Raw genomic sequence first — 26,443 nt, 5'->3', positions numbered from 1 at the left:
GTTTTGCTGTATCTGGGCCATGATGACTTGCCATCAATGATAAAACAGTGCATTCTGAATTATACCATGGAGTTCTAAAGCAAAGTGTCAGGACATCTGTTCATGATCTGAATCTCAAGAGAAAGTGGGTCATGCAGCAACTCAACGTCCCTAAATACACAAGTTGTTCCATAAAAGAATGGTTAAAGAAGAATAAAGTTAATGTTTTGGAATGGCCAAGTCAAAGTCCTGACCTTAATCCAATAGAAATGTTGTGGGAGGACCTGAAGCAAGCAGTTCATGTGAGGAAACCCAGATGTTCTGTACTGAGGAATTGGCTAAAATTCCTCCAAGCCCATGTGCAGGACTGATCAACAGTTAACAGAAACGTTTAGTTGCGTTTATTGCTGCACAACCTTACTGAAAGCAAAGGTTCACATACTTTTGCCACTCACAGATTTGTAATATTTGATCATTTTCCTCAATGAATAAATGAACAAGGGTTATATTTTTGTCTCATTTGTTTAATCGGGTTCTCTTTATCTACTTTTAAGACTTGTGTGAAAATCTGATGATGTTTGGGTCATATTTATACAGAAAAATAGAAAATTCTAAAGGGTTTACAAACTTTCAAGCACCACTGTACCTTTGTGGCTTGTCTATGAACTGTTAAACAACTATTTTAGCGGGTCTTGCTGAGTATAGATTCCAGTTTGATCTTCACGGGGGAAGAGAACAAGAATAAGGATGGGACCTTCAGCAGCATCTTATATATTAGGGAGGTGGGACTCCCTCATGACGGCCGTGATTCAATTCAATTCAATTTTATTTGTATAGCGCTTTTTACAATAGACATTGTCTCAAAGCAGCTTTACAGAAATATCAACATGGTATACAGATATTAAAGGTGTGAATTTATCCCAACTGAGCAAGCCACTGAGTGGCGACGGTGGCAAGGAAAAACTCCCTAAGATGTTTTAAGAGGAAGAAACCTTGAGAGGAACCCGACTCAGAAGGGAACCCATCCTCATCTGGGTAACAACGGATAGTGTGAAAAAGTTCATTATGGATTTATATGAAGTCTGTATGGTCTTAGGAGCAGCTGTAGTCCCAGCAGTCTGGAATTAGAGAAGATTTGAGCTCCATCCAGAGGCAGAAAGGATCTGGATCTCTAGTATCTCCATAAATTCATGTGGGGCTCGGCGAAAGGAGAGAGGGAGAAAAAAGATTATTATGACTGCGAAGTAGTAGAACAGAATCTAGTCAGGGTAGGCTTGAGTAAACAAATACGTTTTAAGCCTAGACTTAAACACTGAGACTGTGTCTGAGTCCCGAACACTAATAGGAAGACTGTTCCATAACTGTGGGGCTCTATAAGCGAAAGCTCTCCCCCCTGCTGTAGCCTTCACTATTCGAGGTACCGTCAAATAGCCTGCATCTTTTGATCTAAGTAGGCGTGGCGGATCATATAAAACCAAAAGGTCGCTTAGATATTGTGGCGCGAGACCGTTTAGTGCTTTATAGGTTAATAAAAGTATTTTATAGTTAATGCGAGATTTTACTGGGAGCCAATGCAGTATTGATAATATCGGTGTGATATGGTCGTATCTTCTAGTTCTAGTTAGGACTCTAGTAGCTTCATTCTGGACTAACTGGAGCTTATTTATATTCCTACTGGAACATCCAGACAGTAGGGCATTACAGTAATCTAATCTAGAGGTGACGAATGCATGAACTAGTATTTCCGCATCATGTAGTGACAATATGTTTCTTATTTTAGAAATATTTCTGAGATGAAAGAAAGCTATCCTAGTAATATTATCTACATGAGCATCAAATGATAGGCTGGAGTCAATAATCACTCCAAGGTCTTTAACTGCTGTACATGATGAAACAGAAAGACCATCCAGAGTAACCATGTGATCAGAAAGATTACTTCTAGCTACACGTGGGCCTAATAAAAGTATTTCTGTTTTATCAGAATTAAGTAGAAGGAAGTTAGTTAACATCCAATGTCTAATGTCCTTTACACAATCCTCAACTTTACTAAGCTTCTGTCTGTCCTCTGGCTTCGCTGAAACATACAACTGTGTATCATCAGCATAACAGTGGAAGCTAATTCCATGTTTACGAATAATTTGTCCTAGGGGTAGCATATATAAAGTAAAGAGCAGTGGGTCTAAAACAGAACCTTGTGGAACTCCAAAAGTAACCTCAGTACGCATACATCTACGAACTGATAACGATCGGTCAGATAAGACCTGAGCCAGGAGAGGACTGTTCCCTTAATACCAACAACATTTTCTAATCTATCAAGGAGAATAGTGTGATCTATAGTATCAAAAGCTGCACTAAGGTCGAGTAACACAAGCAGCGAGACACAACCCTGATCGTAGGTCAGTAGAAGGTCATTTACTACTTTAACTAACGCTGTCTCTGTGCTATGATGAGGTCTAAATCCTGACTGATACATTTCATGAATGTTATTCCTATCTAAGTACGAGCATTACTGCTTTGCTACAACCTTTTCTAAAATCTTAGAGATGAAGGGGAGATTTGATATTGGTCTATAGCTGGACAATTGAGACGGGTCAAGATCAGGTTTTTTAATCAAGGGTTTAATAACTGCTAATTTAAGTGATTTAGGTGCATAGCCAGTGCTTAAGGAAAAATTGATTATATTTAAAAGTGGTTCAATTACTCCTGGACAAATCTGTTTAAACAAACATGTAGGTACGGGATCTAGTATGCAAGTTGATGAATTGGCTGAAGAGATTAATGTAGCTAGTTCGGTCTCTCTAAGCGGAGCAAAACACTCTAAACATCGATCTGATATTGCTACATTGTCATGTAATGGGTTTGTTACAGTACTGTCCGGTTTTAATTTAATGGCCTGTATTTCACGTCTAATATTTTCAACCTTATCGATGAAAAATTTCATGAAATCTTCACTGCTATGTAATGATTGAGTGTTTCTCTCTGTAGTGGTTTTATTCCTAGTTAATTTTGCTACTGTGTTGAAAAGGAATCTAGAATTGTTTTTGTTGTCTCCTATTAAGGTGGAGAAATAGATTTTTCTAGCATTGCCAAGAGATTTCCTATATTTCAGTAGGCTCTCCTTCCATGCTGTTTGAAATATCACCAGTTTGGTTTGACGCCATTTATGTTCTAATTGTCGAGTTGTCTGTTTTAAGGTTCGTGTTTGATCATTATACCAGGGTGCTAATTTTTTTTCTCTAATTATTTTCCTTTTGAGTGGAGCCACTCTATCTAGTGTGTAGCGGAGTGTTGACTCCAAGCTTTCAGTCGCCTGATCGAGTTCTATGGGATCTGACGGTGATCCAAATCTAATTGATGTTTCTGCGAGATTATTTATGAAGCTCGGTGCAATAGCTGATGTGTAGGTACGTTTTACGCGGTAGCGAGGCGAGGTGGAAATATTATGATCAATACATATTATGAACGAGATAAGATAATGGTCTGAGACAACTTCAGACTGCGGAAAAATTATAATATTTTCTATACTTAGTCTGTATGTTAGTATGAGGTCAAGAGTGTGACCACCATTATGAGTAGGCCTGATTACGTTCTGATTAATCCCTACTGCATCTAAGCTGGACACAACCGCTAATCTTAGAGGGTCTTCCAGGTTATCAAAATGAATATTAAAGTCTCCGATGATTAATGCTTTATCTACAGACACAACCAGGTTTGAGACAAAGTCTGCAAATTCACTAAGAAATTCAGTATATGGCCCTGGGGGTCTGTAAATAATAATTAGAGGAATTGACTTCTTTTTTGTGGTTACATAACTTATACTGGTATAAAGAATTTCAAAAGAATTAAATTTATGCTTAGGTTTTTGTGTGATGACTAGATTTTTACTATGGATGAGGTAAATGGATGAGGTACTATGGATGAGGTAAACCGTGATTGGTCTGTCACCTGACAGACGTGGTGTTATTGGTGCTTCCAGAAAAGTCACGCCCAACTCAATTCCCATAGTGAGATACTGAATGAATGTTTGAGAGAAAACACAATCATACAGTCATAAGCATAGATGCATTTGGTTCTTATTCTTATTAATGACATGAATGACTTATTCTTCCACAATGAAGAGAGCAAAACATCACCGTGTATTTTGTAATGTGTGTGCTAGTCAAAGCTATTGCAGTAAGTTTCAGCACGCCCACATTGCCGTTACCTTGTAGGAATTGATTTTATTTTGTGAAACTGCAGGCTAAGTTGAGTCATGCAAGAGCAAGCATTCGGGTGTCTGTGTGTGTATTTTGGTTGGTCACTCTGCAGAGGCACATGTACTTCAAGGCCCCATATTTTGCCATATCATTTGTGGCCAATCAGAGGACAGAACAGTGCTCACGCCCTCACTACAGCAGAGCCCATGTTGCCACAAACTGTAAGGACAAACTCTCTCTCTCTTTCTTGCTCTCCAACTTGCAGTTCTACTGTCCTATCCCTTTCTCTCCATCTCACCCTTTCCACTCCTTTTCTCCAATCCACATGTTGTCATTCTTCTCAATCTATACACTGTTTATAACTTTATTGAATATAGTGAAACAGATGAATAGTGAGTATTTTCTCTGTAGTTTTAGAGCCGCATGTACTTCCTTCTCGTACATATAATGGATCATTTATTTAGTTTTTCTGTCTCCATGCCATGTCTTTTTGGTCAGAATAAATATAAATACCTCAGAGAGACAGATATAGAGATGGCAAAACAGAGTATGGACAGAAAAGTTTGGGTTAAAAGGGAATAGAGAGAGAGAGAGAGAGAGAGAGAGAGAGAGAGAGATGCATTGGATGATTCATAAGCAGAGTCATGTAAGGGGAAAGAATTTCAAGTGGGGGTGTGTACACATGCTAATCCATATTTATCTGGCACATTAAAAAATTATAGTGAGCATGAAAGAAGGAAAGATATAAAAATGAAAGGGAGAGCAGAAGCAAGTAAAGAAAGAATGGGAAAAAAAGTCACAGTAATACAAATGTAGAGGCTAGTCATGTAGAGCTCTCCCTGTTTACTGCGTTTCTAGCATGACTAGCAAATTACATTTGTAAAATTTAAATTTTAACATTTTGCACATTACCTTTTATTATATTACTATTTCTCTTTCTGGCTATAAATGTTTCTAAATATTATGAAGGTTCATTTTGTGAGACATGCTGTTCATGCTGGCCCAGGGTTCAATGGGTTCATATTCTTTGCATAGTTTTAAACCTAAGGACAGAGCTGACATCCCTGCCATACATATTCACAAACTGGATTATTATTATTGTTATTATTATTATTATTATTATTATTATTATTATTATTGTCATTATGGAATATTTTAATGAGAGAAAAAAAAGCTAAAATGAACATGAGGAATGAGGTAATAGTGAAGGGGTTTGAATACTTTACGGACTTTACATTTTAAAACTTAAGGACAAAGCCTTGCACATCCTCCTACTGAGTTTCTCTGTTTTTCAGAGACATATGATTGTGGGCTATGTAATAGAAATAGAAATCTATATAAAGAAAAATTTATTATAAGAAGACAAGTCTTCTGGGTTGAGTGCTGAATTAAATACAGCTGTGTCTCCCACTTTTTGCACTACTACAACACGTCCCCTGCTGGCTGTGGACATGCAGTTCAGGTCTTAAACCAGAAAACAGCTCAGTGGTTAAAGTTGTGTGGTAGTCACTGTAAAGTTGTGGATTCAACTTTCATGATTGGCCAAGAGCCAAAGATGTGTCTTGGACAAGAGGCTTGAGTAAATACTCCAGCATTTTTCAAGCTAACTTCTATCCACTGCACCTGTAGGATATGTGTAAATACAGCAAACAAGAATTTCAACATGTTTCCCTGTACTGAGAGAAGAATGGAAAATTCATTCATTCATTCATTCATTTATTTTCAATACCCGCAATATCCTGGTTAGGGTTGTGGTAAGTCTGGAGTCTGCCCTGGGATCACTAGGTGCAAGATAGGAATACACTCTGGCTAGGACTGCAGTTCATCACAGGGCACAATACAGTGTACATAAACATTCACACACTCATTCATACCTAATGGAAACCGGATGGTAGATGCTGAATTTCATTGATGACTATATTCTCTGTACGGTCAGTACAGTTTATAAACATGACTATAAGTTAAAACCAAAACAACCAGATACTGTAGCAAGACATTCATTCATGCATCTTAAATAACCACTTTATTCTGGTTAGGGTGGCAGTGAATCTGGAGCCCATCCTGTGAACACTTGGGGTGAGGTGTAAATACATCCTGGATTGGATGTCAGACACCATGTACACTCAATGCAATTTAGGGTGTTTCTCAAATGGAAGGCTATGTCCTAGGAAGGTTGCATATCTCGGCTGCCACGTCGAAGACCGTCTCAATTTGAAGGATCTTTTGAAGGCAGCCTTCATTTCCTGGCCTTCGTTCGGCAGATATTGAAGGATGCTTAAGTGTATCCTTCTGTCCTCTAATCACCCACAATCCTTAGCACACATTCCAAAATTCACGGAAAAAAAAGCTGGGACACGGGTCGGCACTAAGCTCGCCCCGAGTTTGTTATGAAATGTAAGACGGAAAATGTTTTCGGAGATGAAGGCATTCGTGTTTTCTTTTGTATTGTTTTGTTGTAAATTAAATGCTGCCAGTGTTATAAACCACGGCGAGACCACAGACGGTTGTCATATGATTCGCATTCACCGTATTGCATTATATAGTAGTTAGAAGTCAATTCATATAAAGATTTTTTTCCTAAATTATTTTAAAATAGTATTACAATACTACAATTACAAAAAAATCAGTCGTATTTATAAAAAATATTATGGCATTACTTTTATGGTTACAGTGTTACTAGCAATTCACCGTAATACTGCCATAACAGGAGCGGAAACGTTCATGATGTAGCCATGATGTAGCCGTGTGGACTTACTAGGCCGTCTCATTCTAGCATTCAATGCTGAGGAGGAGTCTAGCCTAGAAACCTCAGAAGGACTGTTCTAGGAACATCACAGATTCACTAGGACGCTGTCTTCGTTTTGAGAAATACCCTTAGACTCACCAGTCCACCTTCCACCTTGTTTTTGGACAGTGAGAGAAAATGCTAAACTCCACACATACAAATTGGGGACCCTAGAGCTGTGAGGAAGAGCTGTGTCACCATGGAGTGTTCCTTGGAGGAATACAGTTAAAAGAAATTTCATGTACTCACACTTTCCTGAATCTGGTACTGGTTATGTTGGTAATGTATAGCCCCAAGTTCTGCCACCTGAAAAAACAATCATGTTTCTGAAAGGATTTGCCCTGTGCCCTTAGACCCTTAGTCTTTAGTGAGCTTCAAGTAAACATATTTTCATATACTTTTCTCAGTACATATTGTTCATGGTAAAACATGCAATGTAGTAGACATTCAGTAGATAGAGACTGGGTTGAGTATTCTTTTAACCCCCAACTGCTCAGTTGTAAACCATGTTCCAGATGATATTCCAGACAAATAAACGTAAATTAATATCTTGTTTCCTCAGCTCCCCAACATGTTTGGAAATGTGCGTTCCACCATTCTTTCACTCATGATCGGTTCTTATGCTTCCTCTGCGGTTACCTTCCCAGGAGTCAAGGTATGACACAAAGTACTAACTTACACAACGTCAGTCTCCTTAAATAGACAAAATTAAAACGCTAAACATAATTCAAACATAATTAAGGCACTGCAACGTCATTGCATGTAAACATTTTGCATTGGGTGTCAAGGTACTTAACCCTTAATGCCTTGGTTGCCAAATGAGGTGTGGACAGGAACCTAGAGGAAAGCTGTGAAGAAGTTTTTATAACAGGACAAATTCTGGTTCAAATTTAATGTGAAATATTTGTTCTGGACCTCCACTGAACCCAGTTCATTTCACCATGGAGAGCATAGTACTAGACTAATATAACACAACAGACTGAAAAGGGTGTTATGGAGAACCTATCATGTGGAGAAGTTTATTAAAAAGTTTATTTACAAAGCAGGCAGACAAATCCAAATTACAAAATAGCAAAAAAAAAAGCAAAATAGACAAGATCCGGTACACAGATGATGAGGAAAACCATAATCAAACAGAACTTAAAGAATTCATTTAGCAAGAATACAGTGTGTGTAGGCACATGGTCAATTTGTCTAAAGGTGCCAGAGTAGCTAAGTATGTTTTCCTCATCAAGTTTTTGGTTATGTGCCATAGTGAAATGTACATAATACCAGCTGTCAAATTATCTGCAGTGCACATTGCTTACACTATGTTGAAATGCTTTTAAAAAATTGGAAATTTAACCAACAGAATGAAATCCACTGAGTTAATCAGTGATTATTTCAGCACTGATGTAAGAGCACATGATAATCAGTTTAGTCAAAAATGATATGCAAAATAGAAACATATTTCAGCTGAGAAATACTTTTTAAAACTTATATAGCAGAAACTTGGAATGGTTTTTCAAGGCAAGACAATGAAAAGTAGGTGTACATTGTAAGTCAGTACTCAGGTGAGATTACCCTCTGCCAGCCTGGAGGTCTTATTGCAGGCATGGATGTTATGCCTAGGTTAAATGAAGCTCTAATTACTTGTACATAAAAAGAGTATGGTCTTCAAGCGTATACTTACAGCACTAGCTTAACCTTGCTCCAGACAGAATAATCATTTAAAAAATGCTAATGTTTGGTTCCTGTCTTTAGTTAATCTATGATCTGGGGGTGTCATTCCGCTTGATCTTCTGGGTGTGGGCAAGCTTGGCATGTCTTGTCTTCCTCAACTGCTTTCTTAATTGGCCCGTGGAGCCTTTTCCCGCCCCTGAGGAGATCAGCTACACGTCAGTATTCCATTCTGTACATTTATCTTTAATGCAAACACTATACTGTATATTGGGTAACACTTTATTTCAATTATTCAGCTGGCCTTGTCTTTAATGTTTTACTTTGATGTTTGTAGTGTTTTGTTTTCCCCCTCTGTGTCTAAAGTGGACTAGTCCGTCTGTATTGCCACCTCTGTTGATTTATTTGTTTGCTTCTGTTCAGTCAAAATCTACATTTTGATTCGTCAAACTCTTTTTTTAGGGGGAAACTGTGTCCTTTGTGCCTTGACTGCCTTGGTCTCTCACAAACAGCTTACCCAAATCATAAGTCTGCTATTACCTATTGATTATGTAAACAATCTTGTCTATTCGTTAACAGTAGCTGTTTCGCATTAATTATGAAACTGTATATAGTTGCTTAGTAGTTCTCCGGGAGACATGAAAGAAATAGTAGTTATTGATTAGTTAATAGTGAACCACTGCATTCATCTGTGTGCTATTACTTACTAATTCGTTAATCAGAGTTTCTAGTTATGTTAATAGCAGTTATTAGAAAGTTAATATTGTATCATTCATTTCTTCCTGTGTAGTGGATCCATATTCTAAAGTGTTACCTATATATTGTGTATGTCTTTGTAAACACTGACACAAAAAGAGACAAAGCAAAATGACTTCACACTTCACTGTTAGAAAATGGTTCTGTTTTTGTGTAGTCAGGGGTTCTTAACTTCCAAAAGGGATCTTCTGTTAGGGAAACACTCTGTTATACAGGTCTACATACAACCTGTAAGGGTTCTCCTTGCTGAAAAAGCCCTAAAAGTTCTAAATGTAACCTTTTTTTTTCTTCTAAAAGAATGTCTAAGAACCGGTGTCAACTGAATACTACAGAGTAGAATAGTTGCACAATAATTTGTACATTTGTTTATTCATTTGTATAAAAATATTTGCTTAATTTCTTCCTTTTTTTCCATATTACAGTAAAAAAGTAAAGCTGAGTGGTGTAGCAATGGATCATAAAGTGACAGGGGATCGCTGCTATAGTCATGTAACCACTGTAGCGCGGGAAATTACTAAAAAACAGGTTTTGGATGAGTATAAACAAAGCAATGGAGCAGCTGCACAGTGCCAGGGTGAGAGTTACACAAACATATGCATACATACAGTGCTTGCACACATCTGCAATCACAGAAAAGCATACCGTATTACATGTGGTGTCTGTGTACTTTTAGGTGCCCAGCCATTTCGCCGCTCTGTGTGTTCTGCCATCTTCTTGTGGAGTTTGATCACCATGGCGATCACCCAGCTCCGCATCATATTTTATATGGGAGCCATGAATAAGATGTTGGAGTTCTTGGTTACACATGGTGACCCCAATGGTGAGCATCCCATACTGCCCTACTTGACTGATTTCGAAATTAAAGGTTGAATCAGATGTGACTTAGTTACACAGATGCCATGTCCTCCAGAAAACTGTTATTCCGAACAGTTTGTTGTTATGAAAGGGATTTTTAACGCTTGATTTTGAATCTTAACAAATACAACAATTTATGTACAATTTACAATTTATGCACAAAACTGTGCAATTATGAAACTGGGATATTTGTTCTTTTTTTTCCCTCCTTCTCCATCCTCCTCACTGTGTGGGTGGGCAGTGTGCTTATAGTATAAGTACATTTGCTGTCAAATATCGAACTTTTTTTTTTTTTGCCAGTGAACAGTGAAGATGCTTTGCAGACATGGCCTGAATTTTTTATTTTTTTATTTTTAACTCCACTTATATTTTTATATCAATTACTTGGTTTGTGCAGATCAACAACCATTTGTCTCTTTTATGTTAAAAGTTCTTTGGCTTTTCCCATAGTAGTGGATGACAGAGGTTTGCATCTGTGTAACCTCATATTCATACAAAAACAGAGTTCCAGGGGACTGAGAGCAAATGAAAAATAATATGTTTATACAGAATGCCAATTTGTTCGCATTTATTTAAAATATTCTGTAGGGGTGGGAGGCACGGTGGCTTAGTGGTTAGCAAGTTTGCCTCGTGGGGATGGGGGTTCGAATCCCGCCTCTGCCCTGTATGCATGAAGTTTGCATGTTCTCCCAGTGCTTTGAGGTGTCCTCTGGGTACTCAGGTTTTCAACCCGAGTCCAAAGACATGCACTGTAGGCTGTTTGGCATCTCTAAATTGTCTGTAGTGTGTGAATGTGTGTGATTGTGCCCTGTGGTGGGTTGGCACCCCGTCCAGAGTGTCTCCTGCCTTGTGCCCCGAGGTCCCTGGGATAGGCTCCAGGCTCCTCGCGACCCTGTGCAACATAAATGGTATGGAAGAGGGGTGGATGCATGGGTGGATGGATGGATGGATGGTTGGGTGGATGGATGGTTGAGTGGATGGGTGGGTGGATGGATGGATGGGTGGATTCTGTAGCTATGTCAAAAATGTTCGGCATTCTGAATACTTAAGGCAAAATGCATTAAAGTGCGTCCAGTCCGATGAGGGCATGGCCTCACACATAATACTCAACCATTGAAAACATTCTCAGTGAAACAGACAATATGTTTTATATGTGTGTTTACATGCTTAACTTTATCTTCTATCTCTCTTCTGCTCCAGCTCCAGAAGAGTTGGTGAAAGAAGCAGAAGAGCAAGGTAAGAAAACTCCAAAATTAAGTTAACAAGGAGGGCAATTTAGACATTTTCCATGAATGCATTTACTATTTTCATTTCAAGGATGTTGTAGTATGTAATATCTGATATGTGCTGTATGCATTTCCTCAGTGAGCCTCTACTCGTCTATCTTCGGCACTATGCAGCTGCTGTGTCTCCTGACCTCCCCTCTTATTGGCTACATCATGGACTGGAAGATGAAAGAGTGCGAGGAGGACAGTAGTTTGGTGGATGGAGAGAACAGGTGGCTATAGAGAGTGGAGAAGACAACATAGCTCTAACAAGTAGCTCAGTTTAATTCATTTCATAATCTATCACTATTAATATGTTAATGAATATTTTCCCACAGGCCACCCAAGAGAGACAGAAAGATCCAGAAACTCACCAATGCAATCACAGCTTTTATCTTCACTAATCTCTTGCTGGTGTTGTTTGGCACCACATGCTTGATAGACAACCTTCCTCTCCAGGTAGTACACACACTTGTATACATACCTTTGTGCATGGATATCTATATTTATGTGTACATATCATTGTAAATATCATTTTCTCTCCCTCACTGTCATAGTTGATGTCCTTTGTTCTTCATACTGTTGTAAGAGGTTTCATTCACTCTTGCTGTGGAGGACTCTATGCTGCTGTGTAAGTCATTACATTATGTACAGGAAGGTTCAAAATTATTGGCACCCGTAAGTCTATAAAATGAACAAAACATGTGTTTAAGATCAATAACATGAGTAATATTTTCAGCCCATGGTTTCATTCTCTCAAGATTATCACTTTGTTGATGCTGTAACCTTTTGTGGTAATTGATGAACTGAGTTTATTGTGATTTCATATATATAGAGTCAAAGAAGGCTAACTTAATAGCAGTACAAGGCAATATAATAGTGCATATATATATATATATATATATATATATATATATATATATATATATATATATATATACAGTATCACCCCTCACATGAGTACACCCCTCACATTTTTGTAAATATTTGATTATATCTTAATATTAAATAAAATATTTGATTATATCATGTGACAACACTGAAGAAATGGCACTTTGCTACAATGTAAAGTAGTGAGTGTACAGCTTGTATAACAGTGTAAATTTGCTGTCCCCTCAAAATAACTCAACACACAGCCATTAATGTCTAAACTGCTGGCAACAAAAGTGAGTACACGCCTAAGTGAAAATGTCCAAATTGGGCCCAATTAGCCATTTTCCCTCCCCGGTGTCATGTGACTTGTTAGTGTTACAAGGTCTCAGGTGTGAATGGGGAGCAGGTGTGTTAAATTTGGTGTCATCACTCTCACACTCCCTCATACTGGTCACTGGAAGTTCAACATGGCACCTCATGGCATTGAACTCTCTGAGGATCTGAAAAAAAGAATTGTTGCTCTACATAAAGATGGCCTAGGCTATAAGAAGATTGCCAAGACCCTGACACTGAGCTGCAGCACGGTGGCCAAGACCATACAGCGGTTTAACAGGACAGGTTCCACTCAGAACAGGCCTCGCCATGGTCGACCAAAGAAGTTGAGAGCACGTGCTCAGCGTCATATCCAGAGGTTGTGTTTGGGAAATAGACGTATGAGTGCTGCCAGCATTGCAGAGGTTGTAGGGGTGGGGGTCAGCCTGTCAGTGCTCAGACCATATGCCACACACTGCATCAACTTGGTCTGCATGGCTGTCGTCCCAGAAGGAAGCCTCTTCTAAAGATGATGCACAAGAAAGCCCGCAAACAGTTTGCTGAAGACAAGCAGACTAAGGGCATGGATTACTGGAACCATGTCCTATGGTCTGATGAGACCAAGATAAACTTATTTGGTTCAGATGGTGTCAAGCGTGTGTGGCGGCAACCAGGTGAGGAGTACAAAGACAAGTGTGTCTTGCCTACAGTCAAGCATGGTGGTGGGAGTGTCATGGTCTGGGGCTGCATGAGTGCTGCCGGCACTGGGGAGCTACAGTTCATTGAGGGAACCATGAATGACAACATGTACTGTGACATACTGAAGCAGAGCATGATCAGTATGCAGTATTCCAGCATGATAATGACCCCAAACACACCTCCAAGACGACCACTGCCTTGCTAAAGAAGCTGAGGGTGAAAGTGATGGACTGGCCAAGCATGTCTCCAGACCTAAACCCTTTTGAGCATCTGTGGGGCATCCTCAAACGGAAGGTGGAGGAGCACAAGGTCTCTAACATCCACCAGCTCCGTGATGTCGTCATGGAGGAGTGGAAGAGGACTCCAGTGGCAATCTGTGAAGCTCTGGTGAACTCCATGCCCAAGAGGGTTAAGGCAGTGCTGGAAAATAATGGTGGCCACACAAAATATTGACACTTTGGGCCCAATTTGGACATTTTCACTTAAGGGTGTACTCACTTTTGTTGCCAGCGGTTTAGACATTAATGGCTGTGTGTTGAGTTATTTTGAGGGGACAGCAAATTTACACTGTTACACAAGCTGTACACTCACTACTTTACATTGTAGCAAAGTGTCATTTCTTCAGTGTTGTCACATGAAAAGATATAATCAAATATTTACAAAAATGTGAGGGTTGTACTCACTTTTGTGATATATATATATATATATATATATATATATATATATATATATATGTATATGTATATGTATGTATGCACTATTATATTGCCTTGTATTGCTATTAAGTGAGCCTTCTTTGACTCTCATATTAAACCACTTATAGTTTGGCTGTGACCAGTTTTTATATCACACAGCTATCTTGAACTTATTTTTGATCAGTTGGAGAAAACTTCAGTCATAATGAAATATCAAATCATGTTCACTTTCCTGGTTGTCAGGTACCCATGTAACCACTTTGGCACTCTGACGGGCCTGCAATCTTTAATGAGCGCTCTGTTTGCGCTCCTCCAGCAGCCACTGTTTGTCTTCATGTTGGGTCCACTTAGGGGAGATCCTTACTGGGTGAGACACACACACACACACACACACACACACACACACACACATACATAGACATATCAAAGACAGTTTCATTATAGCTCCATCTTAATATGTTGTAAGTGTGGTTGCATGCTGTGGTGACATTTCTGTATTTTAAATGTAATTATGTTTAGGAAAGTTCCACTCTATTAATCTGACTAAGGATCATTTGATTTGGTTCAAAGATCTATATGTGTGAAGGAATGAAGGATTGTAATGTACAATGTAAAAGAAAAGGATGTTTCCCTCATTATTTAAATAAGACAAATGATCATTATAATATTCATAAACATAATTTTGTTTTAATTTGGTTATAGATGCACAATAAAAGTGTGAATATAATTTCATTATTGTGCAAGCCCTACACAAGTCTTTGGTGCATCTAATGGACTTCTATGTTTTATTGTTGTCCTCCCCATCAATAGATCAACTTTGGGCTGCTTATTTTCTCAGTGCTTGGCTTTCTGTTGCCAGGATACCTGTTCTACCATCGCAGACAACTCATTAAACAGAAGAAGGTACGGGATCAGGCAACAACTGACCAGTCAGAAGTTGTTTGTAACCAGTCAGCAAATGGCCCTGAGAAACTCTACAGTGATGGGCTTGATACAGACAAGATTTAAGAAGGAGCGATATAGAAAACGAATTTGTGACAAAGGCAATTGCATTCTTGCTTTTCTGAACAACAAACTTGAATACAAATAACCAAAGATTTACACCATGGACATTTTTAAGGGGACATTTAGGGAAATTTATATTCAGCCATATGGTGGGATTAAAAAAGGGAGCAATTACAAAAAGGTCCACATTTTCAAATCGCACAATTTATAAATTCTATGGATGCAACTTTTAGGTCTTATGACCGAGCCAGCAGGATTGTTTTTAATAAATAAATAAAATTAATAGACCTCATTTACCAAGCTGAATAGAAACAAAGGCATTTGCAAACCAATCGCAGCAGAAGTTGCACAAAATGTGGTATTAATGAAAAATTATTTATTCGGAAAAACATTTGAAACTCGGATAATTGTTGTGCAGTACTGATATACAGATTATTCTGACAAGTTTCAATGGCTTATGTAGCGTAAATGTAATGAAAACTTACATTGAGCAATCTAGAACAAATCCACAAATTAAAATACATAAGACTAAAAAAAGAAATGGCACCCAATAACAGGAGGAAGAGTTAGTCTCTGTCCATGGTAACCGACGCAATGCAGTAGCTGAGCTGCATTACTGGAGACACACAATGCTTAGAAGACACTCTTTCACCATTTAGTTGCCATTTTGTCAGTTCCAGCTCTCTGATAGCTTTGCTTTTTATGGTGTTCTGTGTTGTGGGCATCACTAAACTTAAATCTGCTGTGCTATGAATGTGCTTGGTCATTTATAGGCGTATATGAAGAAACATGTTACCGAAACCAAACCTGGCGGGAATTTAGGTTTCACTTACAAAAACATATTAATGACTGATGAATGTAATGCACTTTGCAATAAATCATCACATTATACTGACTGGCTGATATCACCATAAGCTACCTCCAGTTAGTGGTAAACCATTACTCAGTTAAACCATTACGTCTAAGTCTGTTGGTACTGCATGTGTCTGTTTAGAGCTCTTTTTAATAGTATTGTTCTGTTAGTCACTGCAGTTTGTACTGAGTAGAAGAAAGAATGTATACTTGCTTATTATACTTAGTTTGTTTTAATGCGTGTTTGTGTTTGGCAGTCAGTGCTTCTGTTATGAGGACATGAGTTCAAACCACAGCACTGTTACGGTTGGCTCCTTGAGTAAGATCTTTAATAATAAACTGTGCAATTGTATCCTGTTAGTGTCACTGTAAGTGACTTTGGAAAAAATCCTCAGCCGAATGAGTAAAAACACACAAATTTATGGTTGCCAAATTATTTGCTAACTGCACTTTGAACTTGTACACCATTACTTTGTACTTGAAGTGTATGATTATATTTTCATGTCAGAGTTATAGAGCTATGTACAAATTGTTTTAACAAAAGTCAACCTACTTTAGATGCAGAAATGCGGAATCAATCTAATGATATTGGGAGAATAAGATAAGCTAGTCCTATTTACTGACAAATTAATGTTTTTGTGGACTTCCACCTGAAAGTTTGATGAGTTGCACTTCTGCTATCAGGGATTTATTTGTCTGTGAACTTGTTTTTTATGTATTAACCTTTCTCTCAACAAATGTCAAACAACAGTCCAGACCTTCAGTAAGAAGGTTACAGGGTTATACAGTGCTGTGAAAAAGTATTAAACAAATTTATATATATTTTTTGTACATCTCATACTTAATGCTTTTAGATTTTCAAACCAAATACAACCTGAATAAACACACAATACACTTTTTATTTATTTTATTGAGAAAAAACAAACAAAAAAAACTTATCCAACACCTATCTCCCAAGTGATAAACTAATTGCCCCCTTAAATGTAAAATCTGGTTGTGTCACCTTTAGCAGCAACAACTACAACCAAATGTTTCTGGATGCTTTGGATCATTGTCTTGCTGCATAATCCAGTTGCATTTGAGTTTCAAATTATGGACTGCAGACCGGACATTCTCCTTTAGGATTTTCTGATAGAGAGTAGGATTCATGTTTTCCTCAATTATTGCAAGTTGCCCAGGTCCTGAAGTAGCAAAGCATCCCCACACCATCACACTTCCACCACCATGCTTGACCGTAGGTATGATGTTCTTTTTGTGGAATTCTGTGTTTGGTTTACGCCAGTTGTAACAGGACCCCTGTCTGCTCAGTCCACAGAACATTGTCCCAAAAGGTTTGAGGATCATCAAGATGTGTTTTGGCAAAATTCAGAAGAGCCTTAATGTTCTGGGTTAGCAGTGGTTTTCACCTCGCCACACTTCCATGGATGGCATTTTTGCCCAGTGTCTTTCTGATAGTGGAGTCATGAACAGTGACCCTTATTGATGCAAGAGAGGCCTGTAGGTCCTTTGATGTTGTCCTTGGCTCTTTTGTGACTTCCTGGATGAGTCGTTGTTGTGCTCTTGGAGGAATTTTGGAAGATCAGCCTCTTCTGGGAAGGTTCACTACTGTGCCGAGTTTTTTTCCATTTGGAGATAATGGCTCTCACTGTGGTTCTTTGGAGTCCCAGAGCCTTTGAAATAGCTTTGTAACCCTTCCCAGACTGATGTATTTCAATCACCTTCTTCCTCATCATTTCTGGAATTTCTTTCAACTTTGGCATAGTGTGATTGAACAGGGTTTGCAGTAATCAGACCTGGTTGTGTCTAGTCCAGCTGAACTTCATTATGAATAGAGTTTCATAGATTTGGGGAATTAGTAATTACAGGAGCAAATACATTTTCACACAGGCCTAGTTGGTATTGGATAAACTTCTTGCTTGATAAAAACTATTTTGTGTTTACTCAGGTTGCCTTTGTTTTATCTTAGATTTTGTTTAAATTTCTGAAACAATTTAGCATGAGACATACACCAAAACAGAAGAAATCAGGTATATATGGTGTATATATGGATGCACTACGTAGACTTCTTCTTTAATTGAAAATGCCTAATGGGGCAGTGGTGGTTCAATAGTTAAGGCTTTGGCCCTCAAGCCCCAGCACTGCCAAGCTGCCACTGTTGGGCCCTTGAGCAACGAAATGAATTTCAATGTGGTGTAATGTATATGTGAGAAATAAAGGCTGCTGCTGCTTTTTCTTAATGCCATGGTAGCCAGAGAGTTACTGATTAACCCTCAGCTGCATAGAGCAGTTTTTCAATTTAGATTCTGCCTCCTTTACAAAGAATTTAGAATAAAATGAATAAATGCAATGTACTTTTCCCACTCTGCTATTATTTGTTGATCAACTCTGCTATTATGTGTTGATTTGTTATCAGGGTTTCTATTGAATTTTTATATTTTATTCTGTAATCAGAAGTGCCTCCTACAATGTGAACAAACATCACAAGTATTCACATGTACTGTTCTGATTTCTTTTTTCAATCTCTGAATATAAATTCATTTATTATACCTTGGACCTTCCTTTTGCTCTATATTTTCTTAAATATTTACTTTTGTAAATATTTTAGGAATAGTGGAAAAAAATTAAGCGAAATATAAATCACAAGGCAAAGTAAAAATTGCAAAGTGTTTTACTGACTTGATGAAAGATGTTCAGTGTCACAGTGTACATGACATTTTGTCTGTATTAATTTATTATTGCATAAATAAACATACAATTACTAACTGATGTAACAAATATGCTTTGCTGCAATATGGTTTGTTGTCTTGCTGAAGCATATACACAATACACAAGTACCATACACGAGTAAAAATAAAGGCCTGCACTGCAATGCCTCTCTCTATCTCTCTCTCTCACTCACACACACACACACACACACACACACACACACACACACACACTTAAAATAACCGTATTCCCCACTTGTGTCTTTTAATGCTATTTACAGTGAATTCTCTCATCCTGTGTGCTTTTATCTCAGACTGCTGCTGCTGGGCTGAGAGCTGGTCGTGCCCGGGTGATCAGGACTGTGACGGTTCTGAGAACAAAGAGCAAACAGCAAAACAATCTTATAACACACTAGATATCAAGCTAAAAACCTTTAATTCATTTAAGGGTGTGCTGGTACACTGATACAGTGATGTGAAAAAAATAAAAAGTTGGCTTTTTTGACATACAGTGCATCCAGAATGTAGTCACAGCGCTTCACTTTTTCCACATTTTGTTATGTTACAGCCTTATTCCAAAATGGATTAAATTCATTATTTTCCTCAAAATTCTACAAAGAATACCCCATAATGACAACATGAAAGAAGTTTGTTTGAAATCTTTGCAAATTTATTAAAAATAAAAAAACAAAAAAAGCACATGTACATAAGTATTCACAGCCTTTGCTCAATACTTTGTTGAAGCACCTTTGGCACCAATTACAGCCTCAAGTATTTTTGAGTATGATGCTACAAGCTTGGCACACCTATTTTTGGGCAGTTTCTCCCATTCTTCTTTGCAGGACCTCTCAAGCTCTATCAGGTTGGATGGGGCGCGTCGGTGCACAGCCATTTTCAGATCTCTCCAGAGATGTTCAATCGGGTTCAAGTCTGGGCTCTGGCTGGGCCACTCAAGGACATTCACAGAGTTGTCCTGTAGCCACTCCTTTGTTATTTTGAATGTGTGCTTAGGGTCGTTAAAGATGGAAGATGAACCTTCGCCCCAGTCTGAGGTACAGAGCGCTCTGGAGCAGGTTTTCATCAAGGATGTCTCTGTACATTGCTGCATTCATCTTTTCCTCGATCCTGACTAGTCTTCCAGTTCCTGCTGCTGAAAAACATCCCCACAGTATGATGCTGCCACCACCATGCTTCACTGTAGGGATGGTATTGGCCAGGTGATGAGTGGTGCCTGGTTTCCTCCAGACATGACGCTTGCCATTCAGGCCACAGAGTTCAATCTTTGTTCAATCTTTGGTCTGAGAGTCCTTCAGGTGCCTTTTGGCAAACTCCAGGCAGGCTGTCATGTGCCTTTTACTGAGGAGTGGCTTCCATCTGGCCACTCTACCATTCAGGCCTGATTGATGGAGTTCTGCAGAGATGGTTGTTCTTCTAGAAGGAGCTCTGTCAGAGTGACCATCGGGTTTTTGGTCACCTCCCTGACTAAGGCCCTTCTCCCCCGATCGCTCAGTTTGGCCGGGCGGTCAGCTCTAGGAAGAGTCCTGCTGGTTCCAGACATCTTCCATTTACGGCTGATAGAGGCCACTGTGCTCATTGGGACCTACAATGCTGCAGAAATGTTTCTGTACCCTTCCCCAGATCTGTGCCTTGATACAATGCTGTCTCGGAGGTCTACAGACAATTACTTGGACTTCATGGCTTGGTTTGTGCTCTGACATGCATTGTTAACTGTGGGACCTTATATAGACAGGTGTGTGCCTTTCCAAATCAGGTCCAATCAACTGAATTTACCACAGGTGGACTCCAATCAAGTTGTAGAAACATCTCACGGATGATCAGTGGAAACAGGATGCACCTGAGCTCAATTTTGAGTGTCATGGCAAAGGCTGAATACTTATGTAAATGTGCTTTTTTGTTTTTTATTTTTAATAAATTTGCAAAGATTTCAAACAAACTTCTTTCATGTTGTCATTATGGGGTATTGTTTGTAGAATTTTGAGGAAAATAATGAATTTAATCCATTTTGGAATAAAGCTGTAACATAACAAAATGTGGGAAAAGTGAAGCGCTGTGAATACTTTCCGGATGCACTGTATTTGGACAAGCAAACATTTGATCCTCTTTGAAACAATGCCTGTTAATAAAGGTGATATTCTATCAAATGACACATAAACTTGACATTTGTAGTAATTTTCACAATTTAAATTCATAAAAGACTGAGCAGTCAAATGGAAAAAGTAAGTACACCCTTACATTTATCACACCTTCAAATCCATAAAATTAGAATCAGGTGTTCAGGATTGTGTGCCAGTGATTAGAACCTGCTTAGGGAGTGCAGGTGGAACCTGTCTTATTTATACCCCTCTCATATCTAGCGTCTGGTGTTCCCTTTGCTATTGAGGTGTGTTGTGTCATCATGCCAAGATCTGAAGAGATCTGTAAAGCCTTCAGGAAAAAAAGGTTGTGGAGGCATATGAGTCTGGCAAGGGATTTAAAAAGATCTCCAAATGATTTGAGTGGTCAAAAATTCCAGCAAGCCGATGTCAGAGACTAGTGGACAATTATGCAAAAGAAATTATTTCTGCTAAAGGGGACAATACTAGCTTCTGAGGCCAAAGAAGAATATTACATCTATTGATATTTCTGTTGAATAAATGAATGAAAAAGCTCATTATCCTTGTGGCTTTGTTCAAATATATCAACTTTATTAATAGGCACTGATTCAAAGATGATCAAATGTTTGCTTGTCCAAATATGTCAATAAAACCCAACAATTTCCATGGGGTGTACTTAGTTTTTTACACAACTATGTTATTATTTTCCATTATGAATGCTCAAATCTGACTGGCCAGAAAGTGTGCATTATTTTCTTACTACAGCACAGTTAATATTAATGCGCTTGTTCTAATATGTTATTGTTTTTATAACAACACAAGGACTTGAACAGCAGACGCGCCACATAATCTAATCTAATGAACAGATTTTTAAAAAACAAGTTTTTGTTTAACAAAGTAATTCTTACAACTGTTGATGTGGTGTTTTTTGTTAGATGTTTATTTGATATTTCTGGAAGTCTCTGTTGACTCTTAGTCTTGCGCTCTCTGTCTCGGTACCGCTTTACATTTCCTCCGTTTTCTCAGTAAAATGACAGGCTGAGATTTATGTATGTGTGTGTGTGTGTGTGTGTGTGTGTGTGAGCGAGAGAGAGATGCACTTTGTAGTCGGGGGAATGGAACTGGCATGCATTATTTTTGTATAAAGCATGGTCTGTCATGTGTTATTACTTACATAATGATATGTCCCAAAGTGTTATTCCCCGAATACAATTTCCCAATGATTTAAATTTTTCAATAATTAAAGAATGTCAGTGAAATAAGTTGGTCCCTGTAATAACCTACGTTACAGTAACCATAAGCAATCATTCCCTCACCAGCCTCTTTTATTTTCTCACTCTTAAAGTTAGTAAGACAAAAAAATGCATCTTGTCTCATTACTGAGAAACCACAGAGCCCTCCGTCCTGAAGACGTTCCAAGGTTACAAAGCGCTGACACACGATCAATATCAAACAAACCCCCCCCCCTTACAGAAAGCTTCACCATATCAACAATCATTCCCTCAAGGATTTTGTGACCGCAGAAATGAACAAAATCAAGCAAACGCTACAATATTCGGAGGAGCTTTCAGTAAATTTTCTAAATTAACGCAGATTTGATCCAAGACGTGTCATGTGACATCATCACAATGAGCATTCAGCCAAACCCGTCTTCGATTCACGTGCGTCGAACATGTGTACAGCTAAAAGGTCTCATTTACCAACAAACATCACTGCGAAAGACAGTGCAAAACTATTCCGTGCAACTGCAATGTACGGACCGAACGATTATATCTTTTAAAGCATGTTTTTAAATTGGGTTTATTATGGGTCTTAGATTATGTGGATAAATCAGCTTCAAGAATTCAAAAGCACTGTCCTATAATTAAGTTTACTGGCTTAATATATTAACACTAACTATTTTTATGGTGTCCTATTACTGAAAGTAAGTTTCTGAATAACAGCTCTTCATTCTCCACACTCAGACATCTTACAAACCTTCTTTTTCTTCTTATCCTTCTTCTTTTTCTTTCTATCAGGATCATCATCCTTCTTCTTCTTCTTTTTCTTGTGGTCTGAGTCTGACGGTGTTTCTGTTAAACAGAGAACCAAAAAAACAGGTTAAGCAAAAGTGAAATATCTGCACTAAAGTCAACATTCTAAAATAAACAGTGATAGTATGAAGTGATAGTGAGAGACTTGATACCTGGGGGTAAGGGGTCCTGGGGTCGGTGGTGTCTGTGTTTATGTTTGCTCTTCTTCTTTGGGGGCTGAATGTGCATCAGTCTGTACTGCTCGGGAAGCTTGAGGATGTCGAGGCAGTGTGGAGAGAAAAACAAAACAAACCAAAACAGCATATGCTAGTTAATGCTCGTGTTTCCATTTGACATTTGAAGGAAAATATATGCTGCTTGTCAGAATACTGGTACAGAGCGCTAATACAGAGCCCTATTATGCCCTACCAAGCGTAACTGAATTACTGTTATACCACAGCGGTGCTGAATTTTGAAATCTGACTGGCCAGAAAGTGTTGATTAATTTTCTACAACAGCAGCTCTATCAAAAGTGTAAGCTGCACTTGGGTTTGTTCAACCCAAAGCTTTGGAGTCAATTCACTGATTCACTGTTTTTAAGTGTTAAATATTTGGATATTAATATTTTTATTAATAAATAAATAAATACGCACATACATACATAAATAAAAAAAATATATTACAATATATTATTATTTAAACCAGTTTCTTAATGCAACACTACTGTAGAAAAACGTTCCTAGGCCAATTTACCTGTTTCTTGGGTATTTAAAAACAATATATTATTCCATGTAAACTAATTTTTAATGATTTAAATGATTGTGTTGAAAAACACTGAGGCAGAAAACGTGAATATATATAAAAGAGAGCCAATACACTAAAATGACCTCATAATTTCCTTACAAGTGCATATGTTACCATTTCTACAGAAACAACTAATTCACAGGGACTAGTATTGCAGATACTCCACAAAATTTAAGACTAATAATAATAATAATAATAATAATAATAATAATAATAAAACTTAAAGTGTTGCAATTTAACAATGAGAAAACTTCGTTGTAATTGTCAGAGATAAAGTTTTATAAGTTTTCCACCACTGGCAAATTTTAAGAACAGTTGCATTGCATTGCATTTTGTTTCTCGGTAACAAGTTGCATTTTCAAGAGAACATTATGGAACGTCTTTATATCTGTTATGACATAAATGACAACAGGAACTCACTTAAATCATGGACGTTCCACACCATTCAACGTAACTATAAATGGATAAAAAGTATGGCGTATGAATTGCTGTGGTATAAGACAAATAAAACACTTCAGGTCATTCAGTAATTTAAAATAATTAACTTCAGGGTGGTAATATTTAATCTGGCCGCATCACACCACCACGGTTTTAGAGGGGGTTTTATTCTCTACATATACACTTTTACTACCTTGCATAAATTTTTTTTTACTAAACTAATTAACTAAATAGCTGAAAAAGTTTTGTGTTTAATAGTAGATCCTAAAGAAGAGCACTTCCAGACCATGTAAAAATATGGCACATCACAAAGAAGGCTGTCAGACTGACATAAAAAAAAGCCACACTTACAGGGCCTGTGTGTAGTCGGAACCCAGTAAGCATGGTTCCAGTAAGAGGACTGAAGGAGTTGTTGCACACTGGTGGCTTCTCAATAAGGGAGCGCAAAGAACTTCCATCCTGAAGACCTTGAGTGTCTATCATACCTAGGAAAAGGAATCATCTTTTAACTTCAAGGCATATCAAGGCAACATTCCCCATTCCCAGAAAATGCCTGTTGCTCATATATGGAGGGACGATGATGAAGTATGAGTACTAACATGGTCTGCACCACTGATTTCAGATTAATCTTAAATGTACTCACCAGGTAGCTCTGGGAGAAAGTTGCTGAGCTTCTCCTTCACCTTCTTGCCACAAAACTTGTTGTATGCATGTTCCAGATTGTAGTGTGTAATGAGGTTGGTGTTTCCAGTCAGCTCATTTTCCACTAAGGAAGAAGAAATATAAGAGTGGGACATTGTGGAAACAAAAATAATAGATACATTTGCAGCCGTAACAAAAGTGTTGAGTTATTTAAGCCATTGCAGTCTCACAGCTACAGGGTCCCTGGTTCCACCCTGAGCTCAGGTGTTGCACGGGTTCCCTCCAGGGTCTCTGGTTTTCTCCTGCTTCCCAACAACATCCCAGTAGGAGGACTGGCTGAAAAATTGCCCCTATGTACATCTATGTGTGTGTGTGTGTGTGTGTGTGTGTGTGTAGTGCTCTGCAATGGACTGGCATCCCTTCCAGGATGCATGCATTCCCACCTCATTCCCAGTGTTCCCAGTATAGGATCCACTGCTGATGAAGCAGGTACTGGATATGAACGAATGAATAAACCAGTCTGTTTATGTCAGCAGTTACCTGCTCCAGTCTTCGAGCCTGACTGTCAATAAGTTTCTCAGTTTTTTCTCATCCCAACAAGAGGCGTTAAAGAGCTGGCTGAGGTGTGTTGAGAGCAGGAACCCGTAATTTATGTGCCTTTTTGGAATAATCAGTGTAATGCTTAACGCTGGGGGCACAGTTGGGGGTTCAAATCCCTCCCCTGTGTGTGAGTTTTCATGTTCTCCCTGTGCTTTGGTTCTTTCCTTTGGCTACTCCGGTTTCCTCCCCCAATTCAAAGACATGCAATTTCCAAACTCTCTCTCTCTCTCTCTCTGTGTGTGTGTGTGTGTGCCTGCCCTGCTATGGGTGTGATGGTGTCACACACCTACTGCCCTGAGTTTCCTGGGAGTTCCCCCCCCCAACTGTGTGTAGGATAAGCAGTATAGAAAATGGATGGATGTTTATCTCTGTACTAACATGTAAAACACTGAAAATTACTCACACTAGTGGAGTGTGGTGGTGTTAATGATTATAGTTGATGATGCTGTTTGTAAACAATAAAAAAGTAAGCCTGATTAAGACAATAAGGCTAGACAGGTACTCACTTGGCAGTTCTCGCACTAAGTAAAAGGGCTCGTTCATGGCTGCAGGTTTTCGGAGAGGAGGCCCTTCATCTACAAGTTGGTGTGGAATAGGCACAGCCATGTGCACTGGGTTTTGGGGGACCGGTGGTGGAAGTGGTTTCCCGGGGCCGAACCCCATCGCAGAAGGTCCCTGGGCTTCAGTTTGTCCGTAGAGCGATGAAAATATTTCTGTCATGTTTAAGATGTGTTTCTTTCTTTCTTTTTTCCCCCCACAATATGAACTATCACTTTTGACGTGTTGTTTGAAGACTTTCTTGACGCTCTTAGTGGTTACTGTATTCGGTGTAGTTTAATAGTTTGTACCATAATACATCTAATATTGCGACATATCTAAATAACATTTTATTATACATATTAAAATCACAATTCGTACATACTTTAGGATGCACATGATGTCAAAGGTTACAGGACTCAAACTATTGTTATCCACATTCTTCTTGTTGTTGTTTCGGTGCAGAATTTACGCGTTGTTAAGTGAAAGTTTAGAACACATACGTAATAGGCGCGTATTATCGAACACTTACAGTAAGCAAAACACACGGAAGCCCGCAGCGACGTCTTCCTATTACCAACTCTAACTGAGTCTCAAATGGCCTCGTACTCCCTTATCTAGGTGCCATGAAATAATGACTTCTGCACCCTAATAAGTGCA

General features: G+C 38.5%; 2 protein-coding genes across 5 annotated transcripts in view; one reads left to right on the top strand and one right to left on the bottom strand.

The window, feature by feature from the left end:
* The window catches only part of slc43a1b (solute carrier family 43 member 1b), a 25,690-nt gene extending 6,822 nt beyond the window's left edge, over positions 1–18,868 (top strand). The window contains exons 6-15 of one of the 2 annotated variants that reach the window (XM_053621883.1): positions 7,523–7,615; positions 8,704–8,837; positions 9,798–9,949; positions 10,049–10,195; positions 11,431–11,466; positions 11,596–11,728; positions 11,834–11,954; positions 12,053–12,126; positions 14,318–14,441; positions 14,885–18,868. In XM_053621883.1, coding sequence (XP_053477858.1) covers positions 7,523–7,615; positions 8,704–8,837; positions 9,798–9,949; positions 10,049–10,195; positions 11,431–11,466; positions 11,596–11,728; positions 11,834–11,954; positions 12,053–12,126; positions 14,318–14,441; positions 14,885–15,082 — 1,212 coding nt within the window. In that variant the 3' untranslated portion in view covers positions 15,083–18,868. Of the gene's footprint in view, positions 1–7,522; positions 7,616–8,703; positions 8,838–9,797; positions 10,196–11,430; positions 11,467–11,595; positions 11,729–11,833; positions 11,955–12,052; positions 12,127–14,317; positions 14,442–14,884 lie in introns of both variants that reach the window. The other variant, XM_053621882.1, reaches the window with a different exon arrangement.
* med19b (mediator complex subunit 19b) lies at positions 18,582–26,443 on the bottom strand. Of its 3 annotated transcripts, none has more exons than XM_053621913.1 (7): positions 26,316–26,443; positions 25,753–25,926; positions 24,648–24,770; positions 24,356–24,489; positions 22,936–23,032; positions 22,728–22,822; positions 18,582–19,007 (listed from the first exon to the last, which is right to left on the bottom strand). In XM_053621913.1, exons 2-7 carry the CDS (start codon positions 25,907–25,909, stop codon positions 18,942–18,944), a joined length of 672 nt encoding a protein of 223 aa, XP_053477888.1. In that variant the 5' UTR covers positions 25,910–25,926; positions 26,316–26,443; the 3' UTR covers positions 18,582–18,941. The 3 variants fall into 3 exon arrangements, with proteins under 3 accessions (XP_053477888.1, XP_053477887.1, XP_053477886.1); XM_053621912.1 differs by lacking the exon at positions 26,316–26,443 and adding an exon at positions 26,169–26,302; XM_053621911.1 differs by lacking the exon at positions 26,316–26,443 and having other exon boundaries at positions 25,753–26,305.

The sequence above is a fragment of the Ictalurus furcatus genome, chromosome 3, assembly GCF_023375685.1.
Source record: "Ictalurus furcatus strain D&B chromosome 3, Billie_1.0, whole genome shotgun sequence".
Lineage (NCBI taxonomy): Eukaryota > Metazoa > Chordata > Actinopteri > Siluriformes > Ictaluridae > Ictalurus > Ictalurus furcatus.
This window is presented reverse-complemented; position numbering and strand designations above follow the sequence as displayed.